General features: G+C 38.4%; 1 protein-coding gene across 4 annotated transcripts in view; it reads left to right on the forward strand.

Moving 5' to 3' along the window:
- The window catches only part of ACER3 (alkaline ceramidase 3), a 180544-nt gene that overhangs the window by 87061 nt on the left and 67124 nt on the right, over window positions 1–26359 (forward strand). For 2 of the 4 annotated variants that reach the window (XM_049713619.1, XM_004279821.4), the window contains exons 3-4: window positions 6123–6175; window positions 24088–24140. In XM_049713619.1, coding sequence (XP_049569576.1) covers window positions 6123–6175; window positions 24088–24140 — 106 coding nt within the window. Of the gene's footprint in view, window positions 1–6122; window positions 6176–20067; window positions 20185–24087; window positions 24141–26359 lie in introns of those variants that run through there. The other 2 variants (XM_033405783.1, XM_049713620.1) reach the window with 2 other exon arrangements.

The raw sequence follows: 26359 nt of genomic DNA on the forward strand, positions 1-26359 counted from the left end.
GTCTATCTTTTTTTTTCAATCTTTTTTTTTTTAAATGTATTTATTTATTTGGCTGCATTGGGTCTTCGTTGCTGCACGCAGGCTTTTTCTAGCTGCAGCAAGCAGGGGCTAATCTTCGTTGTGGTGCAAAGGCCTCTCATTGCGGTAGGTTCTCGCTGCATAGCACTGGTTCTAGGCACGTGGGCTTCAGTAGTTGTGGCATGCAGGCTCAGTAGTTGTGGCTCGCAGGCTCAGTAGTTGTGGCACACAGGCTTAGTTGCTCCGCGGCGTGTGGGATCTTCCCAGACTGGGGCTCAAACCCATGTCCCCTGCATCGGCAGGCGGATTCTTAACCACTGCGCCACCAGGGAAGTCCTATACTTGTCTATCATTTTAATTTTAGTCATTCTGGGTTGCTATGTGGTGATGTCTCACTGAGGTTTAAATTTGTATTTCCCAATGAATAATGATGCTGAGCACTTGTTATTGACACTTTGGGTATCATCTTTTGTGATGTGCCTCTACAAATCATCTGCCCATTTAAAAATTGGGCTGTCTTTTTCTATCTGATTTTTGTATCACATTTTCTATATGTGAGCCTTTTGTTAGATATTATATGTATTGTGAATATTTCCTCCTAGTCTGTAGCTTGAGTTTTTACTTTACTTCAGAATCTTCAGATGAGCCAAAGTTCTTAGGCAAGAGTTTTAAGAGGCACTTCAGGTACCAGTTTATTAACTAATAAACTAGCCATCTGTTAGTAATTGTATTGGGTTTCTACTGCTACTGTAACAAAGTACCAAAAAAGGATAAGTTTATTATCTTGCAGTTCTTTAAATTAGAATTCTGATACAAGTCTCATTAGTCCAGGTGTTGGTAAGTCTGTGTTCCTTTCTGGAGGCTCTAGGGGGAGAGTCAATTTCCATGTCCTCTCCAGTTTATGTGGCTGCCCACATAATTCCATTTTTTTCCTTCTTGACTTGGACCATTTTCCTCTGTCTTCAAACCTAGCAGTTTTACATCTCTCTAACCATTCTTCCATAGTGACATCTTCCAAAGGTTCCTGCTTTTGAGGGCTCAGATGATTAAATTGAGCACATTGTAATAATCCAAGATAATCTCCCCATCTCAAGGCCTTTAATTTAATCAAGTTTGCAGAGTCATTTTTGCCATTTTAGGTAACATATTCACAGCTTCTGGAGATAGGACATAGACATCTTTGGGAGCCATTATTCTGTGTACCACACTAGTGTAGTTAGTATGATAGCCCAAGAGTTGCTAAAGTAATGTGGTAGCTCATCTACTACTAATGTTGCAGCATCCATATTGGGTGTGGGGAGAAAGTAATCCAAAATACATTGATAAGGCTAAGTAGGATCTTCCAGCACGTGTGTGTGTGTGTGTGTGTGTGTGTGTGTGTATGTGTGTTAGTATAATAAGATTATATACTAGACAAGTGGTAGACTAGAAAAGGGAGTGAGTGATCACTTACCTTTAGGGTAGGTGGGGAGCAATTAGAAAAGTTCTTTTTCAAAACCCTAAATTGGCTTCTTATCATCTTAGGGATAAAGTCCAAACTTCTTAGGACAGCTCTCCAAAGCTCACACTTTTAATTACTACATTCTATGACCTCTCTAATATGAGAGTGCATTTTGTTTCTAATGTGAATGCTAGCTTCTGCTGGAAAGAACAGTCATGCATTCCTATAATTGTAGCTGGCATTGTTTTGACACCACCAATAATACTAAAATGAATTCTGAGTTCATAGGTTTTAAAATAATCACACATTACACTATTAATGCCTTTGATACTTTGGGGTAATATGCCCTTCTCCTTTTTCATTTATTCTAGGTCCCTTCTTGTGCATCATGGTAAATCTTGGTATAATTTAAAAGGAACTCATAGTATTTCTTGGGCCTTTAAATTTGTGTTGTGGCTACTTCCAAAACCTAGTGATTCCATTCTCTATGTACATGAATTTTTTTTCGTAGACTGGAAAATAAAATTTGTTGATACCTGTTGTATGCCAGGTGCATGCTAGATAATCCTCACAGCAGCCTTTCATGATAAACATTGTTATTTTTATTTTACAACTGAGGCAGCTGAGTCTCAAAGAGATTTAAGCAACTTGCCAAAGTTGATAAGTAATAAGTAACAGATTTGGGATGCTAGTTTAGGTCTGATTCCAAAGCCCTTGTACACTCTTTCCCCAGTGTGGTCAGTCAAATGGATCAAAATAAATGTGTATCAGAACACATCTGTATTCTGTTGTAACCTTGAAAAAGTTTGGTAGCATACCAATACCAGGCTCTTCTCAGTCTCCTGCCTACAAATCATGCCAGTCTTCTCACTGGATGCAAGTGTTCATGGTCTAAGCCAAGCTCCTTTACTTCTTTGAATGCACTACCTTGCCTCTATGTTAGATGATCCTTCTACGTAGGATGATCTCATTTAAAAAAATTCTTTTCACCTGGTTAACTCAGTTTATTTTTAAGTCCTAGCTTATGTGTTACTTCCCCTGATAGCCCTCTTCTGACTCCCTAGACAAGGTAGTAACCGCTTTGCAAGGTAGTAACCCCTTTGCATAGCTTTGAAATGGCCCCTCTCATATTTTTAGTGGCTTGCTAAAAGTTCTTAAGACAGGAAACATATCTCTCTTGTTCACTCCTTTATCCTAGTGGAAATGCTTGGAACTTTGTTAAGAGCCCAGTAAATATCTGTTGAAGAGGGAATGAGGTTGTGGAGCAACAGGAGCTCTCATTCATTGCTGGTGGGAATGAAGAATGGCACAGCCACTTTGAAAGATCAGTGTTTACTAGGGGTTAGGGGAGAGGGAGAGTTGAAATGACAGGGCACATAGGATTTTCAGGGCAATGAAACTATTCTGTATGATATTATAATGGTGGATACATGTCATTATAAATTTCTCTATACTCAAGAGTGAACTGTAATATGAAATATGGACTTTGAGTCATAATGATGTATCAATATGGGTTCATCAATTGTAATAAGAAATGTACCACTGTGGTGGGGCATGTTGATACTGGGGGAGACTATGTGTGTGTGTGGGAGTGGAGGTTATATGGAAAATCTTTGTACCTTCTGCTCAATTTTGCCATGAATCTAAAACTGCTCTAAAACATAAAATCCATTAAACACACACACACACACACACAGTGAGACAAATCTGAAATGTGGAACATTTAATAAGAAAAAAAGAAGGGAATGGGGTAATCACTAGGGCAATGCCAATCAAAACCACAATACCACTTCAATCCATTAGGATGGTAATCAGAAAGACAACCAACAACTAGTATAGGGAGGATGTGGAGAAATTCATATATTGCTAATGGGAGTATAAAATAGTGCAGCCACTTTGAAAAACACTTACACGGTTCTTCAGAATGCTAAACATAGAGTTTCCATATGACCCAGAAATTCCATCCTCAGTATATACCCAAGAGAAATGAAAACATACTTCTGCACAAAAACTTATACATGAATTCTCACAGCAGCATTATTAATAATAGCCAAAATGTAGAAAAAGCCTAAATGTCTCTTAGTTAGCTCAGACTGCCATAACAAAATACCATAGACTTGAACAATAGACTTTATTTCTCACAGTTCTGGAAGTCCAAGATTAAGGTGCTGACTAATTCCGTTCCTGGTGAGAGCCCTCTTCTTGGCTTGCAGAGGGCCACCTTCTCCCTGTGTCCTCATGTGGCCTATCCTTATTTCATGTAGGTGGGGAGAGAGAGTGAAATTCTGTCTCTTCTTCATATAAGGACCCTAATCCCATTATGGGGGCCCTACTCTCTTGACCTCATCTAAACCTGTTTATTTCTCAAAGGCACCATGCCCAACTACTGTCACATTGGGGGTCAGGGCTTCAACATGTGAATTTGGAGGGAACACAAAGGTGCAGTCCTTAGCAATGTCCATCAACTGGTGAATAGATAAATAAAATGTAGCATGTTCATACAATGACATGTTATTCATCCATAAAAGGAAGGTATTATTGATACATGCTGTAATATGAATGAACCTTGAAAATATGCTAAATGAAAGAAACCAGACAGAAAAGACTTCATATTGTATGATTCCACTTATATGAAAAGTCCAGAACAGACAAATCTTTAGGGACAGAAAATAGATTAATGGTTGTCTAGGGCTGAGGAGGGAGGAGGTTTGAAGAGAAATAGGGGTGACTGCTAATAGGCCTGGGGTTTGTCTTTGGGGTCATGAAAATGTTCTAATAATGATAACGGTTGCACAACTCTGTGAAAATATTAAAAACAATTGAATTGTGTACTTTAACTCTGCAGCTTGTGAATTATATCAGTAAAGCTAATAAATTTTAGCAAAAATTGGTAGTTTTCTTTAAAGTGGCAAAATATAAAATAGTGCATGGAGAAAGGTGATGTTCTTCTATTACATTTCTTTGCATTCTAAATGGAGTGTTGAAAGGAAATAAACTGTAGAGATTTTTTAAAAATCAGACTTTTAATGCGATATAATAAACAGTAACAAGAGGACATTTGGAAAGGTTTGGATAAAAACAGTTGTTGAGTGAGACATGGTTTAGTGGCCAGTCTACATTTCAGGATGAATAGTCATCCACCTCATTTTAATTTTTTTACTTTATAGTATATTATGTGACTTTAAATAACTCACAGGGTTTGTTTTTTTTCCCTCCTTCCATTAATTTATTCTACTTTGCACCTTCTAATTTCTCCTTTGGAAAAAAGACAGCAACCATCTACTTCCTCATTTCTTTAGTAAGATGAGTGCAATAACTCTTGACTTCTCTCATCTCATTTTGAGCAGTAAATAATGTGATAATGTCTATAATGATTTTTTTAAAAAGCAAGAGTAACAAAGAGTTTGAAATTTTTCTCAAGTGGCTTCCTACAAATGATTTGGTAACATCCACATTTACCATGTTTGTTGGACTGACTCTTGCATCCTTGAGGCTAACTCCTCTGACGTCATTTTTGCTTTCTCTGACTTCTTTCATAAGTCCCCTCTTCTGTGCTCCTATAGTACTCTATGCATATCTTTTTTTTTTATCATATCTCCACATACTGGCATCTTCTATTTATCTGCCTGTCTCCTCCATTAGCTTATAAACTTCATTAAGGCCAATGACTGGATCTTATCTTTGTACCTCAGCATCTGTAGTTGAATTTGGCAAATAGGAGGTATTCAGTAAAGGCTTGCTGAACTAAACTTAATCATAGTAGAAACTGTGTTATCAGATGTGATAGGGAGTGATATTTAGTCCGTTAACTTTTAAAGAGTCAAAGCTATAATTATATTGAAAAAAATGTATACCCACCTTCAAGTTTTATTTTAATTAACAAATAGTTGTATAATCCTTGACAATGATTTGATGTAGGGCGTGGCCTTTGAATATGGGACCCTAATTATAGTTCTACTTAGTCTTTCTTGCATTGAAAAACAAACAAAAAATTTTAAACCCTAAAATGAAAAGTTTGTTTAAAATGGAGGCACTTGGAAAGAACTTTGAGACATGAATACAGAATCTTTAGATATTTACTGTTTTTCCCAATCTATAATAGATATCTTATCCACAGCTAATTCAACAGCAATTTTTATTAGCAACTCAATTCTATTGAGTCTGTTTTAAACATTTTAAACAGTTTTTGTAGAAACAGTAGCTCTCTTTTTGCAGTCATACTTCTGATAACTAAACACAGTGGCATTAACAAGTTTAGGAACAAACAGAAGTGACTGGCTCTTATTAAGCATCCACCTCAGCTATTTGGATTAGAACTAGCTAATCCAAAGGAAGTACTGAAGAGTAGCTAACAAGCTATGATCATTAAAGCTTACCCTGAGCATCTGTAATACATTTTATGCAAAAAAATGGAGAATATTTATTAATCTAATAAATCACTTAGTGGAGGAAATTTACGAGAACTTGTTTATTTCTGTACCAAAATTTCATCAGTTATAGATAGAGCTTAAGCAGGGTCTGCTATATCCTGCCACAAGATTTCATAAATTTGTTCTAAAACTCAGTGCTTTGAAATGTCTTACTGTCTTCTCAAGTCACTCTGGCCACCCCCAAAGAATTTCATGCTAATTGTTTTTTTTTTATTTGTTTGTTTTAATTTCAGTGGTAGGAATGGGATCCTGGTGCTTCCACATGACTCTGAAATATGAAATGCAGGTCAGTAATGACAAAATTGACTTAAATGCTTATTTCTCTTAATACAGAGACACTTCAAATTTGAGGAAAGAGCACATTACTAGAGGATGATATTGAGGCAAGAAGAAAAAAAGATGGAATTTGTAATCCCTGGAGTTTTTTACTTCAGGCCAAAGGATCCAGGTTGAGTAAGTGAAGGGGCAAGCAAATAAGTGTCCATAGAGAAAACAAGCGAGAGCAGAATGGGTTTTTGACCACGTCTGTGCAGGCATGTATGACTTTAGAGTAGGATTAGAAAGGAGAGTCTCATGGAGACATCTTAAGAAGATAAAATCAGTTCACCAAAGTAATGTATTCTTATTCTTGGCTGCCTACATCCCCTTATGTCTCTCTTGTGGCATCCACTTGAATGGTCTGGTCCCTTTAATAGCAAGGTTTTAGAGCTATGCAAGGATTTTTATTTACTGTCTTTGCTCTAAGGGGGCCATATAGCTAGTCCTCAATCTTTTAACCTCTTTGTTCCCCATCACTAGCCCAGAAACTCCTAGAATAGCACTGTCCAGTAGAAATATAATGTGAACGACGTATATAATTAAAAATCTCCAGTAGCCACATCTTAAAAAGCCACATTAAGAAGAAATAGGTGAAATTAATTTTAATAACATATTTTATTTAACACAGTATATCCAAAGTGTTACTTCAACATGTAATCAGTATAAAAATTTATTAATGAAATGTTTCACAGCCTGAAACTGGGTGTATGTTTCACACTTGCAGTGTATCTCAGTTAGGATTAGGTTTATTTCAAGTGCTCAATAGCCACATAAGGCTAGTGCCTACTGTGTTGGATAGCGCTCTTCTGGAAGGATCTGTTTATACAGTAGTCTAGGAATTATTAATTACAGCTACATTAAAATGTAAGAATTAATTCTTAGAATTGATTTTACTATTCAACATATTTATAATAAGGTGTCATGTTTCTTGTGCATGCCATGCTTGACATGGAGAATACACAAATGAATAAGACACTGGTCTGACTTAATCGAGCATAGAACACATTTCTTACACTCTCTGGCTGGGAAAGAAGACTTATAAACAGTGATATAATATGGAAATTATTTATTTATTTATTTATTTTTTGCGGTACGCGGGCCTCTCACTGTTGTGGTCTCTCCCGTTGCGGAGCACAGGCTCCGGATGCGCAGGTTCAGCGGCCGTGGCTCACGGGCCCAGCCGCTCCGCGGCATGTGGGATTGATCTTCCCGGACCAGGGCACGAACCCGTGTTCCCTGCTTTGGCAGGCGGACTCTCAACCACTGCGCCACCAGGGAAGCCCTGGGAATTATTTTTAAAGAAGTACAAATACGCTATGGCAACACAGTGGAGCTTAGAAGAATCTATAATCGTTAAAGACATTTAAACAGAATCTGAAAGAATTTAGTTGAAACTTTTTAGGTAGTGAAAGGTGAAATGACATACTGCACTTGCATTATGACATAAACAGAAGCAGGGAGTCATTACAATGGTGGTGTATCTGACAACAGTGATAAAGCTAGAACAGTGATAAAGCTGGAATGTGTTTGAAGAAATGACAGGAATGATATTCAAAAATTTTTAACTGTATGGCAAGAATACCAGCAATCAGAATGGTGATACCAGTGAGCAACAGCTAAATAATAACCCTGAAAATAAGGCTTTGCATTTTATCCTACTAAAAAATAACTAGAATTTGTCCAGCTCTAGCAATCATTGAATGCTTCCATATATACTGTCTTAGATAGTTATTACTCATGTTTTATAAATTCTAGTACTAGAGCTGAAAGAGTCTAGTAGATTTGACCAAAATCATTCTCAGTTTACAAATGATATACACACACCACATACACACACACACACACACACACACATGCATGCATGCAGATTTCTCTATGCACACATACACACACACACACACATCCATGCTATTCTCTGACTCTGTCCATGAGAGGACTTAGGAGCCGGGAACCCCAATACCAAAGAGCATACCTATCATCCAGATCGTTCGTCATTAAAAGGAATCTGGCTGGATTCTGAGCGTTGGGGCAGAAAAAAAGGACAATATGAGCCTGAACCATCTTTTTGTGCCAGAAGGAATGGAAATGATAAAAGAATGATGGGAGGGCTTCCCTGGTGGCGCGGTGGTTGAGGGTCCGCCTGCCGATGCAGGGGACACGGGTTCGTGACCCGGTCCGGGAGGATCCCACATGCCGCGGAGCGGCTGGGCCCGTGAGCCATGGCCGCTGAGCCTGCACGTCCGGAGCCTGTGCTCTGCAATGGGAGAGGCCACAGCTGTGAGAGATCCGCGTACCGCAAAAAAAAAAACCAAAAAAGAATGATGGGAAGATGTCAAAAGGACACTGAAGGCAACTTGAAGGGCTTCTCTCAAATTTGAGACAATTTGAGCATCAAAATAAGCAATGATAGTAACAGATTATAAGTTATTAAATCCATTGAAGACACAACCCACTGAATAAAATGGGAAATCATGAGTCCAAACTAAAATAATACATGATATAATAAATGAAACAGTAAGTGATTATGAATAAGTGGATAGATTAAAAGTTTGATGTTGAATTTACATTGTTTCAAAGTACATTATTACAAAATAATTATAAAGGGTAAAAGGGTAACGTTACAGTGGAGGAGACTAGCAGACACCACCTTAATCAAGCAATCAGAATGAGTATCTTCATAATGGGACAAATCAAAATTGTATGCCACCGGAGGATGCAGTGGCAAAAACATAGCATCACTTCTCTGGTATTCTTGCCAAAGATGCATAATCTGAATCTAGTCATACGGAAATATCAGGCAAAATCAAATTGAGTGACATTCTACAAAACAACTGGCATGTAGTCTTCAAAAGTATCCATGGTCATAAAATTAAAAGATTGAGGAACTGTTCAAGATTGAAGGAGACTAAAAAGATATGAGAAGTAAATACACTATGTAATTCTGGGCTGGATCCTGTGTGTGTGTGGTATGTGTGTGTATGTGTATGTGTGTATGCTTATACTTACGATATTATTGTGACCCTTAGAAAAACTTAAATGGGGTCTGAGGATTACATGATAGTAATAAATCAATGTTAATTTCCTCATTTTGTTGGTAGTATTGTGAATATGTAGGTGAATATCTTCTTTTAAAGATGTAATTCACATATCATAAAATATACCCTTTTAAAGTATACAGGTTGTTTTAAGTATACTCACAGAATTATGGAACCCATCACCACTCTCTAATTCCAGAATATTTTCATCACTCCAAAGAGAAATCCCATTCCCATTAGCAGTCACTCCCCATTAATCCCTCCACCTTGACAACCACTAATCTACTCTTTCTCCATGGATTTGCCTATTCTGGACATTTCATAGCAATGGATCATACGATATGTGGCCTTTTGGTTCAATTAGGCTGAACTATTCCATTGTTTGGATACAGCACATTTTGTTTATCCATTTATTTATTACTGGATATTTGGGTTGTTTATGAGTTTTTGGCCTTTATATATAATGCTGCCATCAACATTCATACACAAGTTTTTGTGTAGATGTACGTTTTCAGTTCTCTTAGGTATATACTTAGGAGTGGAATTTCTAAGTCAAAGGGTAACTCTATGTTTAACCTTTGGAGGAGCTGCTAGACTGTTTTTCTAAGCGACTACACCATTTTACATTCCTGCTGGCAATTCTCCATATCCTTGCCAATACTTGTTATTGTCCGTCCCTTTGATTATAGCCATCCTAGTGGGTGTGATGTGGTATCTCATTGTGGTTTTGTCCTGCATTTCCCTAATAATAAGTGATCTTAAGCATCTTTTCATGTGTATATTGACCATTTGTTTACCTTCTTAGGAGAAATGTCTATTCATATCCTTTTGCCTATTTTAAAATTGGGTTATTTGCCTTTTTGTCATTACATGGTAAGAGTTCTATATATATTGTGAATACTAGACCCTTATCAAATGTATGGTTTTCTAATATTTTCTTTCATTCTGTGGGCTGTTTTTTCGCTTTCTTAATAGCATCCTTTGAAGCAAAAAAAAGTTTTCAATTTTGCTGAAGTTCATTTTATCTATTTTTTCTTTGGTTGCTTTTGCTTTTGATGTTGTATCTAAGGAACCATTGCCTAATCCACGGTTATGAAGATTTATACCTGTGTTTTTTTCTAACATACTTAGAAGTTAGCTTTATAGTTTTAGCTCTTACATTTAGGTCTTTGGTCCATTTTTAATTAATTTTTGTATGTGGTGTGAGGTACAGGTCTAGCTTTATTCTTTTGCATGTGGGTATCCAGTTGTCACAAGTCAATTTGTTGAAAAAACTGTTCTTTCCTCTTTGAATTGTCTTGGCACCCCTGTCGAAAATCAATCAATTATAAATGTATGAGTTTATTTCTTGACGCTCAATTCAACTCTCAGTTCTATTTCATTGACCTATATGTACCTTGATTACTGTAGATTTGTAGTAAGTTTTGAAATTGGGAGCTGTGAATCCTCCAAATTTATTCTTTGTTTTAAAAACTGTTTAATCTATTCTGGGTCCCTTGAATTTCCTTATGAATTTTAGGATCAGCTTATCAATTTCTGCAAAAAGTTAGCTGGGATTTTGAAAGGGATTGCATTGAATCCATACTTTGGAGAGTGTTGCCATCTTAATATTAAGTCCTCCAATCTATGAACACAGGATGTCTTCCCACTTATTTAAGTCTTTTTAATTCCTTTCAGTGATGTCTTATAGTTTTGACTTCTTTTGTTATTTATAAGTATTCTTTTTGATGCTATTGTAGATGAAATTGTTTTCTTAATTTCACTTTCTGATTTCTCATGCCTGTTGTATAGAAATACCAATGATTTTTGCATATTGCTCTTGTATCCTTGCTGAACTTGTTTTTTACCTCTTACAGTTTTATGTGTATGTGTATATAGATTTGTTAGGGTTTTTTGTGTGTAAAAGATCATGTCATATGCAAATAGATATAGTTTTACCTCTTCCTTAGCAATTGGATGCCTTATGCTTATTTTTCTTGCCTAACTGCCCTGACTAGAACTTCTAGCACAGTGGTTTTTTTTTAATTGAAATATAGTTGATTTACATTATTATTTTAGTTTCAGGTATACAGCATAATGATTCAGTATTTTTGCAGATTATACTCCATTATAAGTTATTACAAGATAATGGCTATAATTCCCTGTGCTATGCAATATATCCTTGCTGCTTATCTATTTTATATATAGTAGTTTGTTAATTCCATACCCTGATTTGTCCCAGCCCTCTTCCTCTCCTCTTTGGTAACCACAAGTTTGTTTTCTATATTTGTGAGTCTGTTTCTGTTTTGCATATACATTCATTTATATTCTGGACACTGTTGAATAGAAGTTGAGAGAGCAGACATCCTTGTTTTGTTCCTGATCTTAGGAAGAAAGCTTTCAGTTTTTCACCATTAATTATAATGTTAGCTGGAGCTTTATGTAGATGTCCTTTTTAGGCTGAGGAAGTTCCCTTCTATTCCTACCTAGTTTGTTGAGTGTTTTTATCAAGAAAATGTGTTGGAATTTTTAAATGTTTTTTCTGCATCTCGGGATGATCATGTGGGTTTTCTTCTTTATTATATTAGTAAGGTCTGGTATGTTGATTTATTTTCATACGTTGAACCAACCTTGCATTCCTGTGATAAATCCCATTTGGTCAAGGCATATAATGAGTGAATATCCTTGAAGGAAACACACACTAAAGTACTTTGGAGTAATGGAACCTCATGTCAGCAGTTTACTCATATGGTTCAGGGAGAAGAAAATTATTTGTATTGTGCTTCTAACTTTTCTGTAGGTTGGAATTGTTTTAATAGTTTCTTTTAAACAGAAAAGCAATATACATATCCTTTGACCCAGTAATTGCACTCGTAGGAATACTTCTTAAGAAAGTAATCAGAGACAGAGAAAAGATTTTCACAAGGATGTTTATCACAGCATTACACGTGATAAAGACTTTTAAATGATCTAAATGTTTTAACAATAGGAAGATTGTTTGGGAATTCCCTGGCGGTCCATTGGTGCTGAGGCCCAGCTTCAGTCCCTGGTCAGGGAACTAAGATCCCACAGGCTGTGCAGCATGGCCAAAAAAAAAAAAAAACATAAGGAGATTGTTAAATATACTATGATATATCTAAATTAAAATAATATTTGGAAGACTATTTACATGGGAAAATGTTATAGAGACATAAAACTTTATGTAATATGATATCAATTTTATAAATAATAGTGAAAAGACTGGAAGGAAGTACATTTTGCCTCACTTCTTTCCCCTTTTTACAAAGTTTGCAACCTATGGCCCCAAATTAATTATAACTCTTAGCCACCCATACAGATATCCTTAAAGCCCTTGCCCCTTGCTTTTTGAGTATTATTCAGCCCACATCCAGCTCAGTTATCTGCCTCTTCTGTGCCTGAACTGAGTAGCGAAGTATTGCTCATAGAAATTACATCCCTTTGTTAAATGATCTCACTTTTAAATTATTGAACAGAAATCGCAAATAAGCACTCAATGCTACAAGGCAGTGCCATTACATTTCCCGGATAATTTCACTTCCCAGAACCATTATCTCACACCTGTTCCTTTCTTTAGATTTCTTTTTACATCTCTTTTGCCTCATACCCCATTCTCCTTGCTGATATCTTCTTCAGTATTTCATGAGAATATAGACAGAATCAGCCAAGAACTCCCTCATCTTTCTATCACCTCCTTCTTCCTCCTATTATTATGGAAGAAATGTATCAAATCCTGTCAAAGCCAGTGTCCCCTTCCCGGGGCTCTAAACTTACCCCCTCCCTCCTACTCAAAGACTTCACTCCTGCAGTTACATACCCCACCGCAGTCTCTTGCTCTACCACAGTCTTTAGGAAGTCACTACATTCAGTCACTGCCATCTGCATCAAACATGCTCAAACAGTTCCTATCTTTTAAAAATTATTCCGCCATTGACCTTGTGTCCAGCCCTAGCTCTTGAGTCATTGTTCAGTTCCTTATCACATCAGAACCATTTGATTATCTCCTCTCTCTCTCCACTCACCTCCCTCTCTTTCCCTCCCATCCCAGTTAGGCATCTCTTCCCTTCACTTCACAGAAACTGCTGTTGTCAAGGTCAACAGTGACCTTCATCTTGCCAGATCCAATAGACACATTTTTATATTCTTCTTATTTGACCTCTCAGTAGCATTCCACATGTTGTTTGCTTTTTTCTTCATGAAACATTTGTCTTGGCTTCCCAGTTTTCCTTGTTTATGGAAAAGGAAATTCCCCTAGCTTTCTTCCTTACCTCACTGGCTACTCTTTTGTCCTGGGCTACCTTCTCTGTATTCTCTCCAAGGTGATCTTATATAATCTCATGGCTTTGAATGTGATCTATATACTGATGATTCAAAACATCTATCTTCAGCTCTGACCTAACCTTTTAGCTCTAGATTTGTATATCCAATTGTATGTTTGACATATCATAGAAATCTCAACCTTTAATATGGGCAATATATAATTCTTTATTTCTTTTCCCATACCTGTTCCTTCCTGGTGTTCCCCTGTGATGCCATCACCCACCCATTTGCTGAAGCCAAAAACCTAGACTCATCCCTGATTTCTTTCCTTCCCTCATCCCTCACATTTAATCTCTTCTTCTGGTTTTACTTTTAAAATATACCTGGATCTGCCTACTCTCCCTGTTTTTACTACTCCTACCTTAGTGTAAGGCATCACCATCCCATTTCCTGACTACTGCAGTAGTCAGCCATTGCCTCTGCAATCAGCCAAGATGATCTTTGAAACTTTAAATCAGGTCATGTCATTCTCCTGCTTAAAACTCTCCAAGGGGGACCTCCCTGGTGGTGCAGTGGATAAGAATCCACCTGCCAATGCAGGGGACACAGGTTCGAGCCCTCCCTGGTCCAGGAAGATCCCACATGCCGCAGAGCAACTAAGCCGGTGTGCCACAGACCCTGTGCTCTAGAGCCTGCGAGCCACAACTGCTGAGCCTGCGTGCTGAAGCTACTGAAGCCCGCACGCCTAGAGCCCGTGCTCCACAACAAGAGAAGCCACCGCAAGGAGAAGCCCACGCACCACAACAGAGAGTAGCCCCCACTCGCCATAACTAGAGAAAGCCCTCCCGCAGCAACGAAGACCCAATGCAGCCAAAAATAGATAAAATTTAAAAAGATAAAAACCACTCTCCAAGGCATCCATTTGCATTAAAGTGAAATCCGGATTCTTTACCATGGCCTACGTGATCCAGTCAGGCTCCAGTTCTGCAGCTTCAGTGTTTACAATTCCTTTGCATTGTTCACTACATTCTAGCCACACTGGCCTTGTTGTTCTTCAGACAAGACCTCATGCCCTTTGTAATTGCTATTTCCTCTGCCTGCAATACTTTTATCGCAAATTTTTGCATGTCTGGTCCCTTCTGATTCTTCAATACAAATGACATCTATTCAGACATGCTTCCTCTGACCATTTTATGTAAAGCAGTCCCTTCCGTGAATTTCTTTTACTTTATGTTTTTCATAGCACTTATTGCTATTCGAAATTATCTTATTTGCACTTTCCCCTACTAGAATGTAAACTTGAGAGCAGGTATCTCACCTCTCTTAAATACTGCTCTATCTTAGCATATAAAATAGTGCTGACATATGCACGATAAAAGCATACATGGAAGGGAGGAAGGAAGGACATTTAATTAATCACACGAGTGAATGACTAAAGAGTTCTATTGAAATATTAAATTGTAGTTACCCCTGGTTTGTGGGGTTACAGGCAATTATATTTCTTTCTCTCTGCATTTCTATATTTAGCAAGTTTTCTACAATAAATAAGAAGTACCTTTATGATAAGGACAGTACATGTTTATGTTTGTTGTAAAGAAAGGAGACTTTAAAAGACTCCAAAGTTTATTTGGAGGAATAGTAATACTAATAAGCCAATCAGAATACCCTTCATCCTAAAGCAGACTGCCTCCTATTATTGGGGATATTTAACTCAGTTTTGAGTTTTATTTATGTGGCAAGATTATTTTATTTTCCAAAGATGTTCACACCCATATATCCCATCCCACCTGCTTTCCTTACAAGGTGCCACTGACTCTCCTCAAGAGGTGGAATCTCTTGTTTGTTGCCCTTGAATCTGGGCAGGATTGTGACTATAGTAGACCTGAAGCTATATGACATCCAAGACTGAGTCATAAAAAGCAGTACAGCTTCTGCCTAGTCTTCCTGGGACATTTACCCTCAGAACCCAGCACCATACTGTAAAGAAGCCACTTGGAAGAGTCACGTGTAGGTATTCTTGCTACACCTCACTGAAATCCCCAGACTTCAGCCAGCATCAACTGCCAAAACTTTGAGTGGGTGAATCTGTAGACGATTCCAGTCCCCAGCCTTTGAGCTATCCCAGCTCACAGTGAGTGAAGTAGAGATGGGCCTTCCCTTCCCAACCCTGCTTTAAACACACATTAATGAGTAAAGTAAATATTGCTATTTTAAGCTGCTGAGTTTGGGGGGGGAGGTTTTCATACAGTGACAAATAACCAGAAAAATTTACAAAGCTTCTAGTCTGATCCTGTGCATGCAGTATTCTCTGACATTCCCTTAACACATGCTTTCTAAGACTTAAATTTTATTATTATTTATTTTTATTTTTATTTTGTTTTGTGGTACGCGGGCCTCTCACTGTTGTGGCCTCTCCCGTTGTGGAGCACAGGCTCCGGACGCGCAGGCTCAGCGGCCATGGCTCACGGGCCCAGCCGCTCCGCGGCATGTGGGATCTTCCCGGACCGGGGCACGAACCCGCGTCCCCTGCATCGGCAGGCGGACTCTCAACCACTGCGCCACCAGGGAAGCCCTAAGACTTAAATTTTAAAATCTCAAGGATCATTCTTGCTGTCCACTAGTCCTAAAATGTTTACCCTGGAAGTTAGTGTGTGTCTCTTCCATACATGAGGAAACAGCTGGATCAATGTGCTGAGACAAGCTGTCGGGCAAGACTAGGCATCTGAGTGAGGCGGGGCGGTGGGGAGGGGCGGATAGACTCCCCTGCTGTGCGCTGATCAGATCATGACAGGAATATTGCATTCAGGTCTAAGGCCTGACCTGGCTATGTATTCAAATGAGAGACCCCAGAATGGTGAAAGAATTAAAAATCTAGTCATGATACCTGACTAGGGGAAGGAACTGGGAATGTTTAGCTTGAAGAAGAGAAGACATGTTCAGTTACCCCCACTCAGCTGTACACACCAGGCTTTCTCTCCATTCTAGTTTGTCCTTTAAACTCTCAGGCAGAGTGGCAGCTCTTCTAGGAGGCCTTCCATGGCCCCAGGGTGGCATATGTACCCCTCATATGTTCTTCCATATCATGCTCCATGTATCACTATTACTTGCCCTTATCAGTGTTATTTTATGTATATTTATGTGTCTGACTTCTCTATCTGAATGTGAGTTCCCAAGGAGCAGGGACTCTCTCTGCTTGACCTTGGCGTATCCTCTACTTATCCCATGGGTCTGGCACATAACACAACATAAATGTTTTACAAATCAGTCTTTAAGTGTTGACACGTCGAAGAGGACCAGGTTTATTCTTTGTGGTCCTAGTGGGGTTAAAGACTGAGAGACATCTTGCTCAACATAGGGGAAAATTTTTCTGAGCCCATAGGTAGTAAGGCCTGCCTTAGAAGATCTGGAGTCCTCTGTCCCTGGAGGTACCCAAGCATAGGCTAGACAAACACTTTCATTAGTTCAATAAAATTTTTTTGGTATCTGGGTAACAGTTATGCATAGGTAAAGATTATATAATCCTTCTTTCAAGGAATCTGTGGTCTAGGAATGAAGATAATATGCCAGTGAATACAGTGATTGGAAAGAGAAAGTGATTATTAGGGCGGGGAGGTCAGAAAAGGGGTTTCATACAAAAGACTCAGACACATGTTTGAATTGCATTGTCAAAGATGAATAGGAATTTGCCAGGCCAACTAGAACACACAGAGTTGTGAGAGTACGTTTGGCTTCTCAGAGCCCTGCAGGTAGTACATTATGGTTGTAGCCTTGGAGTGGGAGGATGTGGTGATGATGGTGACAGTTCTACCAGTAATAATAGCTAACATTTGTTACATTATTGAGCAGGCAGGCAATGAACTAAGTGGCAGGAGATGTGGTTTGGGGAACTAACCACAGGCGCATCAAAGCCTCATGGAATTTATCCCCTGTGAACCATTATTTTAACCTGTATTTTGAGCAGAGGTGGGACACACTTTGATTTGCATGTAAACTTAATAGTTGGCAAGATTGTCACCAAGGTAACATAGCATTTGGATGGACAAGATGGCCTTTGATCCTGAGATCTTTGACACTATGCTTTATCATTATTATCATACTGCTTTATCAACTTCATGGACAAATTTTACACATGCCTTATTTCATTCCCCCTTTGGTCTACACGATGGTGGTTTTATGTGCTTGCCTAACGTGGCAGAAATGACACTTGACCCATTTTCCCAATGATTGAGGAGGAGGGGGGAATCATCAGTATCGAAGGATTTCTTTAAATAGCTTCTCCATTTCTTTAATCTAAACATAACATGATCATGGATATCTCTTGCAGGTTCCCTGTCCTGTCTCCTTTCAGGATAAATTTGACTCAACAGTGTTAGGCCATCATGTGTTACGCACAATCACTGAAGCAAAGTAAGAAATGGCAGTGTTGCCACTTACCTGCCTCTGGTGGTCCGTGAACCATTTCACCAGCCTGAACTTGGCTTGTTGTAGCTGTAGGGAAATTGGAGGCCTGTTTTTTATTCCTGCCTAAACTGAGCACAAGCAGATATTAAGAGTGCTGTCTTCAGAATGATTTGGAGCTTGAATGGTATTTTCATCAGATTTATTGTTCCTGGGTGGCTGCTGCATGGGTTCCAGTTATTTATTTATTTATTTGCGTTATGCGGGCCTCTCACTGTTGTGGCCTCTCCCATTGTGGAGCACAGGCTCCAGACGCACAGGCTCAGCGGCCATGGCTCACGGGCCTAGCCACTCCGCGGCATGTGGGATCTTCCCAGACCGGAGCACGAACCCGTGTCCCCTGCATCGGCAGGCGGACTGTCAACCACTGCGCCACCAGGGAAGCCCCTCCAGTTCTTATTCTATCAGTTTACTGGCTATTTGAGCATAGACATGCCACTTAATCTTGCTGAGCCTTAGTTTTCTCATCTAATGGGTCTAATATGCCTGTAGGAGTATTATGAGGATCAGTTGATTGGCATATGTGAAAGGACATCCTTATTTAATAGGATCTATTAATAAGTGTTTAATAAATGTTAGTTTCCTTCCTTTTTCTTCAGTCAGTCAGAATGTTTGAAACCACCATTATTGATTCATTGTTAGTGATTCATTCCTGTAAGTAGTGTTAAATTATGTGTGCCCCTGTGGAGGGTAACATTTTAAGCTATTACTAACTCCTTTCTCTTGATTAATGTGTCACATTCTTGTGGCAGCCAGCCAAGAGCAATACATTTGGCAGTGAGATTGAGGACAGCATTAGAGAAGGGGTAGAGATAACAGGAGTGAGCAGACGGCCTTCACATAAGGGGTAAAAGGTACCAAAGAACAATTTAGAATCATAGAACTTTAATGTTAAGAGAGATTTTTGAAATTTAGTCCAAATCTATAAATTTTATAAATGGAAGAACAGCCCAAGAGAGGGAAAGTGATCTGACTAGAAGTTAGGAACAAGATTAGGACCCACATTTTGGTTTGTATTCTTTCGTTGCCTTTACCTGTTTTAGGATTTTACCTTGCGTTGATGGTGGTAGGAACTTTAAGTTTTTAGGAGACTTCGCCCAGATTTTCTTTTCATCTGTTCACTCATTCAACTCATTCTTTTTTGCTTTCACTAACTGATATATACAGTTATTGATAATCACAGGGAGGGTAAAATTGAAGGTAATTTCTTAGTTTTTTCTTTCTGTTTTTCTATGTATTCTATACTGAGCATGTAATATGTTTGATGTTAGGAAAAAATGCTAGTAAAAAAAAGAATGTATTCATGTATTTCTCACAAGTAGAAATAAATATATTTATCCTAGAAAATAAAACCCACTTATAACTTTATTTATAATACAGAAACGAAAACAGCATAAATGTTAGGTAATGTAAGCTAAGTCAGACTTTATAATGTTAACAGCAGATGTTCTGATTATAAATACTACCCTTCTTTCTCCTTTGCTCCCTATCTCAGTAAATGAAACCAGCTTACACCCAAAGCCCAAACCAAAAACCCATGATTCATCTCTAATTTCTCCTACTTTTTTCACCTCTACAAACTCTTGATTCAACTTCTGTAATAACTGTTGCTTCAACTTCTGTAATAACTCTTAAATACGTCTACCTCTAGCTGTCTCCACTGCCACTGCCTTAATCCATCATCTCCATCCCAGATTCCTGTAACTGGTTCCTAATTGGTGTCCCTGCCTCCCCTATCCTTTTGTCACGCTGGAATAGAAATACTCTTCCTGTTTTCATTCTTTTAGCAATGTTTGCTAAGCTTTGTGCGAGTGTTGGGGATGAGATGCATAAATACAGTCCTTGCTCTTCAGATGGCATGTCACTTTTTAAACCTCTTTAATACTTTCCAGAGTTCAAGCGCATGAATTTAAACCACAGGCTTTGTGGTCTGGCCTCTGCCTACCTCTCCAGACTCATCTTCAAACACATACCCCACCCCACTCTAGAACTCTGTGTTCTTTTACCAGTCATAATTTTGCTAGTTATGGTTCTGAAATAAGACTTTTGTATTTATATTAACCAGATTTTAAAATCCATGCCATTTTAACATATGCTTAATTCAATTTAGTTTCTTTAAACAAATAAACAGAAAAGCAGCCAACATCTGGAGTCCAGACCTTTCTTCTCAGCTACAGATCTGTATTTCTAGTTGTCTGATTGACATTTCCACTTGGCTGTCTCACAGGTACCTCAAACTCAACACGTTGAAAATTGTTCTTGTAATTGTCTCTGTTTCCACAATCTCGGTATGCTTACCATCAACTGAAGTGTTGAGGCAAGAAACTTGGGAGTCATCCTTGAGAGTTTGTTCTGCCTCACCTTTATGTCAAATCAATCACAAATCTCTGTTTATTTTACTTCCTAAATATTTCTCAAGTCTGTTCACCGAGGTCTATTCCCAATTCTGTTACCTTAATCCAAGTAGCAACTTTGCTTAGTCTGACTTCTGTAACCTCCTAGCTAGTCATCCCGCATCCGTGTTTTTTCCCTTCAGAGCACTCTCCACACGTACCTGATCTGGTACCAAATATTTACTACTTTATTGATCATCTCGGGCTGCCATAACAAAATACCATAGAGTAGGTGGCTTAAACGGTAGATATTTATTTTTTTCACAGTTTGGTGGCTGGAAGTCCGAGATCAGGGTAACAGCATGGTCAGGTCTGGTGAGAGCTCTCTTCCTGGCTTGCAGGCAGCTACCTTCTCACAAGTTCTCTGGTGTCTCTTCTTAGAAGGGCATTAATCCCATCGTGAGGGCCCTACCCTCATGACCTCGTCTAACCCTAATACCTCCCAAAGGACCCATCTACAAATACCATCAGATTGCAGGTTAGACCTTCAACATATGAATTTGTGTCTGACACAAGCACATTCAGTTCATAACAACTATATTATGTATTCTTTTTTTTTTACATCTTTATTGGAGTATAATTGCTTTACAATGGTGTGTTAGTTTCTGCTTTATAACAAAGTGAATCAGTTATACATATGTTCCCATATCTCTTCCCTCTTGCGTCTCCCTCCCTCCCACCCTTCCTTTCCCACCCCTCTAGGTGGTCACAAAGCACCGAGCTGATCTCCTTGTGCTATGCGGCTGCTTCCCACTAGCTATCTATTTTAAGTTTGGTAGTGTATATATGTCCATGCCACTCTCTCGCTTTGTCACAGCTTACCCTTCCCCTCCCCATATCCTCAAGTCGATTCTCTAGTAGGTCTGTGTCTTTATTCCTGTTTTACCCCTTATGTATTCTTGATGTTCTAGCATCTGGGTCCTCGCTGATTAGTAAGAGACCTCCCCTCCCAGGGATAGCCAGTTCTTAGCTATAGCAAACAACTCAACCTGGTCTGTGCCTTTCATATGCAAACTAACCAATCCAGAGCCCATTCTCTAAACCACATCTTACACTCCAGGAGGCAGTATTCCTCTGCTCTAATCACCCCAGAGCCAGGTACCAGATAACTAAAGATAGCTCCTATACCCCAGGGCCCCCTGAAGTTATTCAAAGTAGCCAGTTCTAAACCTGCTCACCCTCCCTTGCCTTGCCTTTCTTAAGGAAACCGCAATAAAGGGTCTTGCCCACACTTTTCCTCTTGCTCCTTCTGCCTCCTGACTGACCCTGGTGCTTTCCTATGCTGTCCTGCATTGCATAGCGTGCCCTCACCTTTTGGGAACTGTGAATAACACACTTTTTTTTTTTTTTTTTTAACGGGTAAAGTTCCCCCTTAATTTTTACCTCCTATTTTGTTTACTTCCTTGTTTATTTGTTTTGACCATGCCACATGGCTTACGGGATCTTAGTTCCCTGACCAGGGATCGAACCTGGGCCCCCAGCAGTGGAAGCATGGAGTCCTAACCGCCAGGGAATTCCTTTTCAGTGGCAATCATCTCCTGATCTGTTGGCTTCACCATACTTGAATAATAATAAAATTTATATTTTGAAACATACTGCCACACTTCTGTGGACTGAATTGTGTCCCCTCAAAAATCACATGTTGACTGTTTGCAGTTGACATGATATATTATACATAGAAAATCCTAAAACAACATGAGAAAACTGTTAGAGCTCATCAGTGAATTTGGTAAAGTTGAAGGATACAAAATAAATATACAGAAATCTGTTGCACATCTATACACTAACAATGAAGTATCAAAAAGAGAAATTAAGGAGGCAATCCCATTTACCATCTCATCAAAAAGAATAAAATACCTAGGAATAAACCTACCTAAGGAGGCAAAAGACCTGTACTCCAAAAACTATAAGATGCTGATGAAAGAAACTAACGATGACACAAACAGATGGAAAGATATACCATGTTCTTGGATTGGAAGAAACAATATTGTTAGAAATGACCGTACTACCCAAGGTAATCTATAGATTCAGTGCAATCCCTATCAAATTACCAGTGGCGGGCTTCCCTGGTGGCGCAGTGGTTGGGAGTCCGCCTGCCGATGCAGGGGACGCGGGTCCGTGACCCGGTCCGGGAGGATCCCACATGCCGCGGAGTGGCTGGGCCCGTGAGCCATGGCCGCTGAGCCTGCGCGTCCGGAGCCTGTGATCCACAACGGGAGGAGCCACAACGGTGAGAGACCCGCGTACCGCAAAAAAAAAAAGAAAAGAAAAAAAAGAAAAATTACCAGTGGCATTTTTCACAGAACTGGAACAAAAATTTTTTTAATTTATGTGGCAACACAAAAGACCCATCTAAAGGTGTTTAGTGTAAAGTCATTAGATCCTGGTTCAAAACTTTAAAGGAATCTTCTGTATATCATAAAACTGGTGGTAGATTTACCTGCAGTAAGTCATGATATTATACCAGTTTTTTTGAACATTTGAAGGTGATTCAAATGATTGGTTTTGGAGGCAACATAATATAGAGGAGTCCGTTCAAAATCTGGCTCTGTTGCATATTAGCATGTGATCTTCAGAGGCTCAAGAGGGAGGGAATATGGGTATATATGTATACATATAGCTGATTCACTTTGTTGTACAGCAGAAATTAACACAACATTGTAAGGCAATTATACTCCAATAAAGATGTGGGAAAAAAAAGTTACTTAAACCTTGTAAGCCTCAGTGTTCTCATCTTGGAATGTAGATAATAGTTCCTACCTTAGAATTGTGAAAATTAAACGAAATAATAAATGTGACACATTTAATCATAAGACCTTGCACAAATGCTGTCATTTTCATTCCAATAATTTACTAGAATATATCACTTTGCATAAATTCTCTTCCTTCTTCCTAGAATGCCTTTCTCTGCCATCATTTCATTTCCTGCCACCACCTTTTCTGGCTTCTTTGTGCCCCCTTTTTTGGAATCTTTACTGTGTATTTAATCACATGTTTTTCATTCCCTCTACCTCACTAGACTGTGAATTCCCTGAGGGCAGTGATTATGTGTTGTTTTTATCGTATCCTCAGCCCCTAACATGTTGCCTGGCACATAGTAGATATATTATTAAAGAATTCATCAAATGCATATCTAGTGAATAAATTCTATAGGATTGGTTTAAGTATTAGAAATACCCTATCACAACACGTAGCTGGACACTTAGTGTCCAGCTTGTAGTTTAATATGTAATAGCTATAGCTGTTATTATTGCTAATAATATTATTATTTTTCAGAGACATACTTAGACATCACTTAGATTAACTGACTTCCCCAACAATTTCTATCTCTTTTTATGTATATGACTGAACATTTTATTTATCTTAGGTGCTATAGGATGGGGGGAAAACGCAAAAGAATACCGATAGGACCTATCACCTATAGATGGTGGACATCATTCTTTCCTGGAGGCATGTTATCATGGTTTATGATACTGAATGATCCAAGCTGACCAGTGAGTCAGGCATCCTACTTAGGTGTGTAGATTAGGACAGATGGGTGGGTAAGCTTCTTTGTTCAAAAACAATAAACTAAATATACACACTGAGAATAAATTAGATGATGATAAATATATGAGAATTAGTAAAAGATATCAGATAATAAGAGGTGACCATCTTAATCATTCTGATGTTTTATTTTGGATTCGCATAATTGCAGATCTACAATATTCAAGTCCTGTTACCTTTGTTTCTTACAGCTATTGGATGAACTCCCAATGATTTACAGCTGTTGTATATTTGTATACTGCATGTAAGTATTTATGTTTGAAATTCATATGCTTGATACATTTTTAAATTCTTGTTTGCTTCATAGGGAATTATGTAATATAACTAATCCAGTGGTATTACTGGGAGATTGTAACAGTGTAGAAGATTGTAACTTTTGTGATTTCAATGTAGAGTATAATTTCTGGGAAGTTATAATAATATTGTTTATGAACTTGTTTGATCTCAAAACTTTATAGCCAATTTAGATAGAATCTTACTTAAATTAAGTAAGATTAACTTACACAATTGGCCTTTCCTTGAGTTATGAATATATAAAAATTTAGGTAAACATTTTATATATTATGCCATAATAACATTTCTCTACTTTGTACCTGTAATTGTGCTGGGCAGCACACGAAATCATCTCTAAATTCTCACAGTTGTGCAAGATAAATAGGTATTGTCCCCATTTTATCTAAGAATATAAGCAGAGCTTATGCTTAGGTGACTTGCTTAAGGTCATGCGGTTAGTAAGTGTCACAGTTGGAAATTGAACTACAAGTTTAATAAACTTAACTTTTAAAATATACCTTCTGTTTTCTAGTGTTAATTCTTGAGACTTCTCTGAACCTCTTATGTGATGGTTATCTGATTCTTTTCAACAGGATCATCATTGCTAGCTCAAGAATATCTTCTAAAGATACATAAAAATAGTTTGAAAAAATATATTATTAAAAGAACTCATCAGAAACTTCTTCTGTAAAGGGCCAGACAGTAATTATTTTAGGCTCTCTGGGCCTGTGGTCTCTGTTGCAAGTCTTCAACTCTGCTGTTGTAGTGTGAAAGCAGCCATAGATAATATGTAAACCAATGGGTGTGACTGTCTTCCAGTAAATTTTATTTACAAAAACAGGCTTAGATTGAGAAATTGGTTCTTGCACTGTAGCTTGCCACCCAGATCTAGAAAAATATTTTCAGGTGACTCTTCTTAATAAGTCATCAGCCTATCACAGTCTGCATCTGTGACAAGCAGATTTGGGCATTTAGAAAACAAGATCAAAAACAAGGAAATCCCATGCACCATTTTCTGAAAGCTGTCCTCAAGACTGAGGCTAAGGTCTTTGCTCTCCTTGACATTGTTTACTGATCTGTCTTTTCTGTCAAAACTATATTTATTAAAAGAAAAATAAAGTAACAGCGAGCACTGATATGCTAATGTCCTGATGTACCTGTACCTACATGAGACAAAGCTGAGAGCAGATACTTAAAAAGTACCCAGACAAGTACTACAAGAAAGGGAGAGCAGAAAGCAGAAGATGACTGCTTTCTTACCTCAGTTAATGTTTTGTTCCAAAAACATTCCTCTCAAATAGTCTGGTTATGTGTCTCATTAAATGAAGCAATATGGTAGAACCATCAAGCACAACATGCACACACACAAAGTCATCAAGTCACAGAATTTAAAGACAAAAAAGGTCTTAGTGCTAGTAAGACTTCTCTGAATCCTTTATGCGATGGTTATCTGATTCTTTTCAATATATGATCGCCATTACTTTCCAGCCACCTTTCTTTACAGATAGGGAAATAGGAGTTGGGTCCAATTCCTGTTAATTAGTAAACTGAGAGAACTCTCCTGCTGCTTATACAAAACATAGGTTCAAAGGTTGGATACTTAGCTGATAGCCAAATATATGTTCATATTTACTTATTCACTGAATGTTTCCTGTGTCAGACTTTCCTAGTGACTAGGTATATGAAAAAAAGGTTTTATCCCTGCACACAGAAAATTCACAGTCTAGTTGGGGAGACAGATAAGCAAAGAGACAATTGTAATAGAGTGATATTTTCTGTGACAGTGTGCGTTAGTCAGGGATCATTAGTTCCAAGATGTGGAAACCTACCCAAGCCAGTTGATTTAGGAGAGATTTATTTACTATAAGGACATGAGGGAATTATATGGCATAGCAGGAAGTCCAGCTCACCAGAACTGGAAGGGCAACTTCTCTCTCCCTCCCTGTTTTATCTATTCCTTCCTCTCCACATGGCTTCAAGTCTTTGTATCTGCTTTCTTTTTCTCTTCCTGCAGATCACTTCTCTGCTCACTCATCTACTTCAAGTTAGTTGCCCAAATATAAGCATCAGACCTTGTGTCCACACAGCTTTATATGTTGATTCTCTACACTTGATTAAGTCTCTGGCTCCCAAACTCCAAATTTTCAGAAGAGAGCCTCTCACTGGCCCAGTTTAAGTCAGGCATCTACT

Source organism: Orcinus orca, chromosome 8 (genome assembly GCF_937001465.1).
Source record: "Orcinus orca chromosome 8, mOrcOrc1.1, whole genome shotgun sequence".
Classification (NCBI taxonomy): Eukaryota; Metazoa; Chordata; class Mammalia; order Artiodactyla; family Delphinidae; genus Orcinus; species Orcinus orca.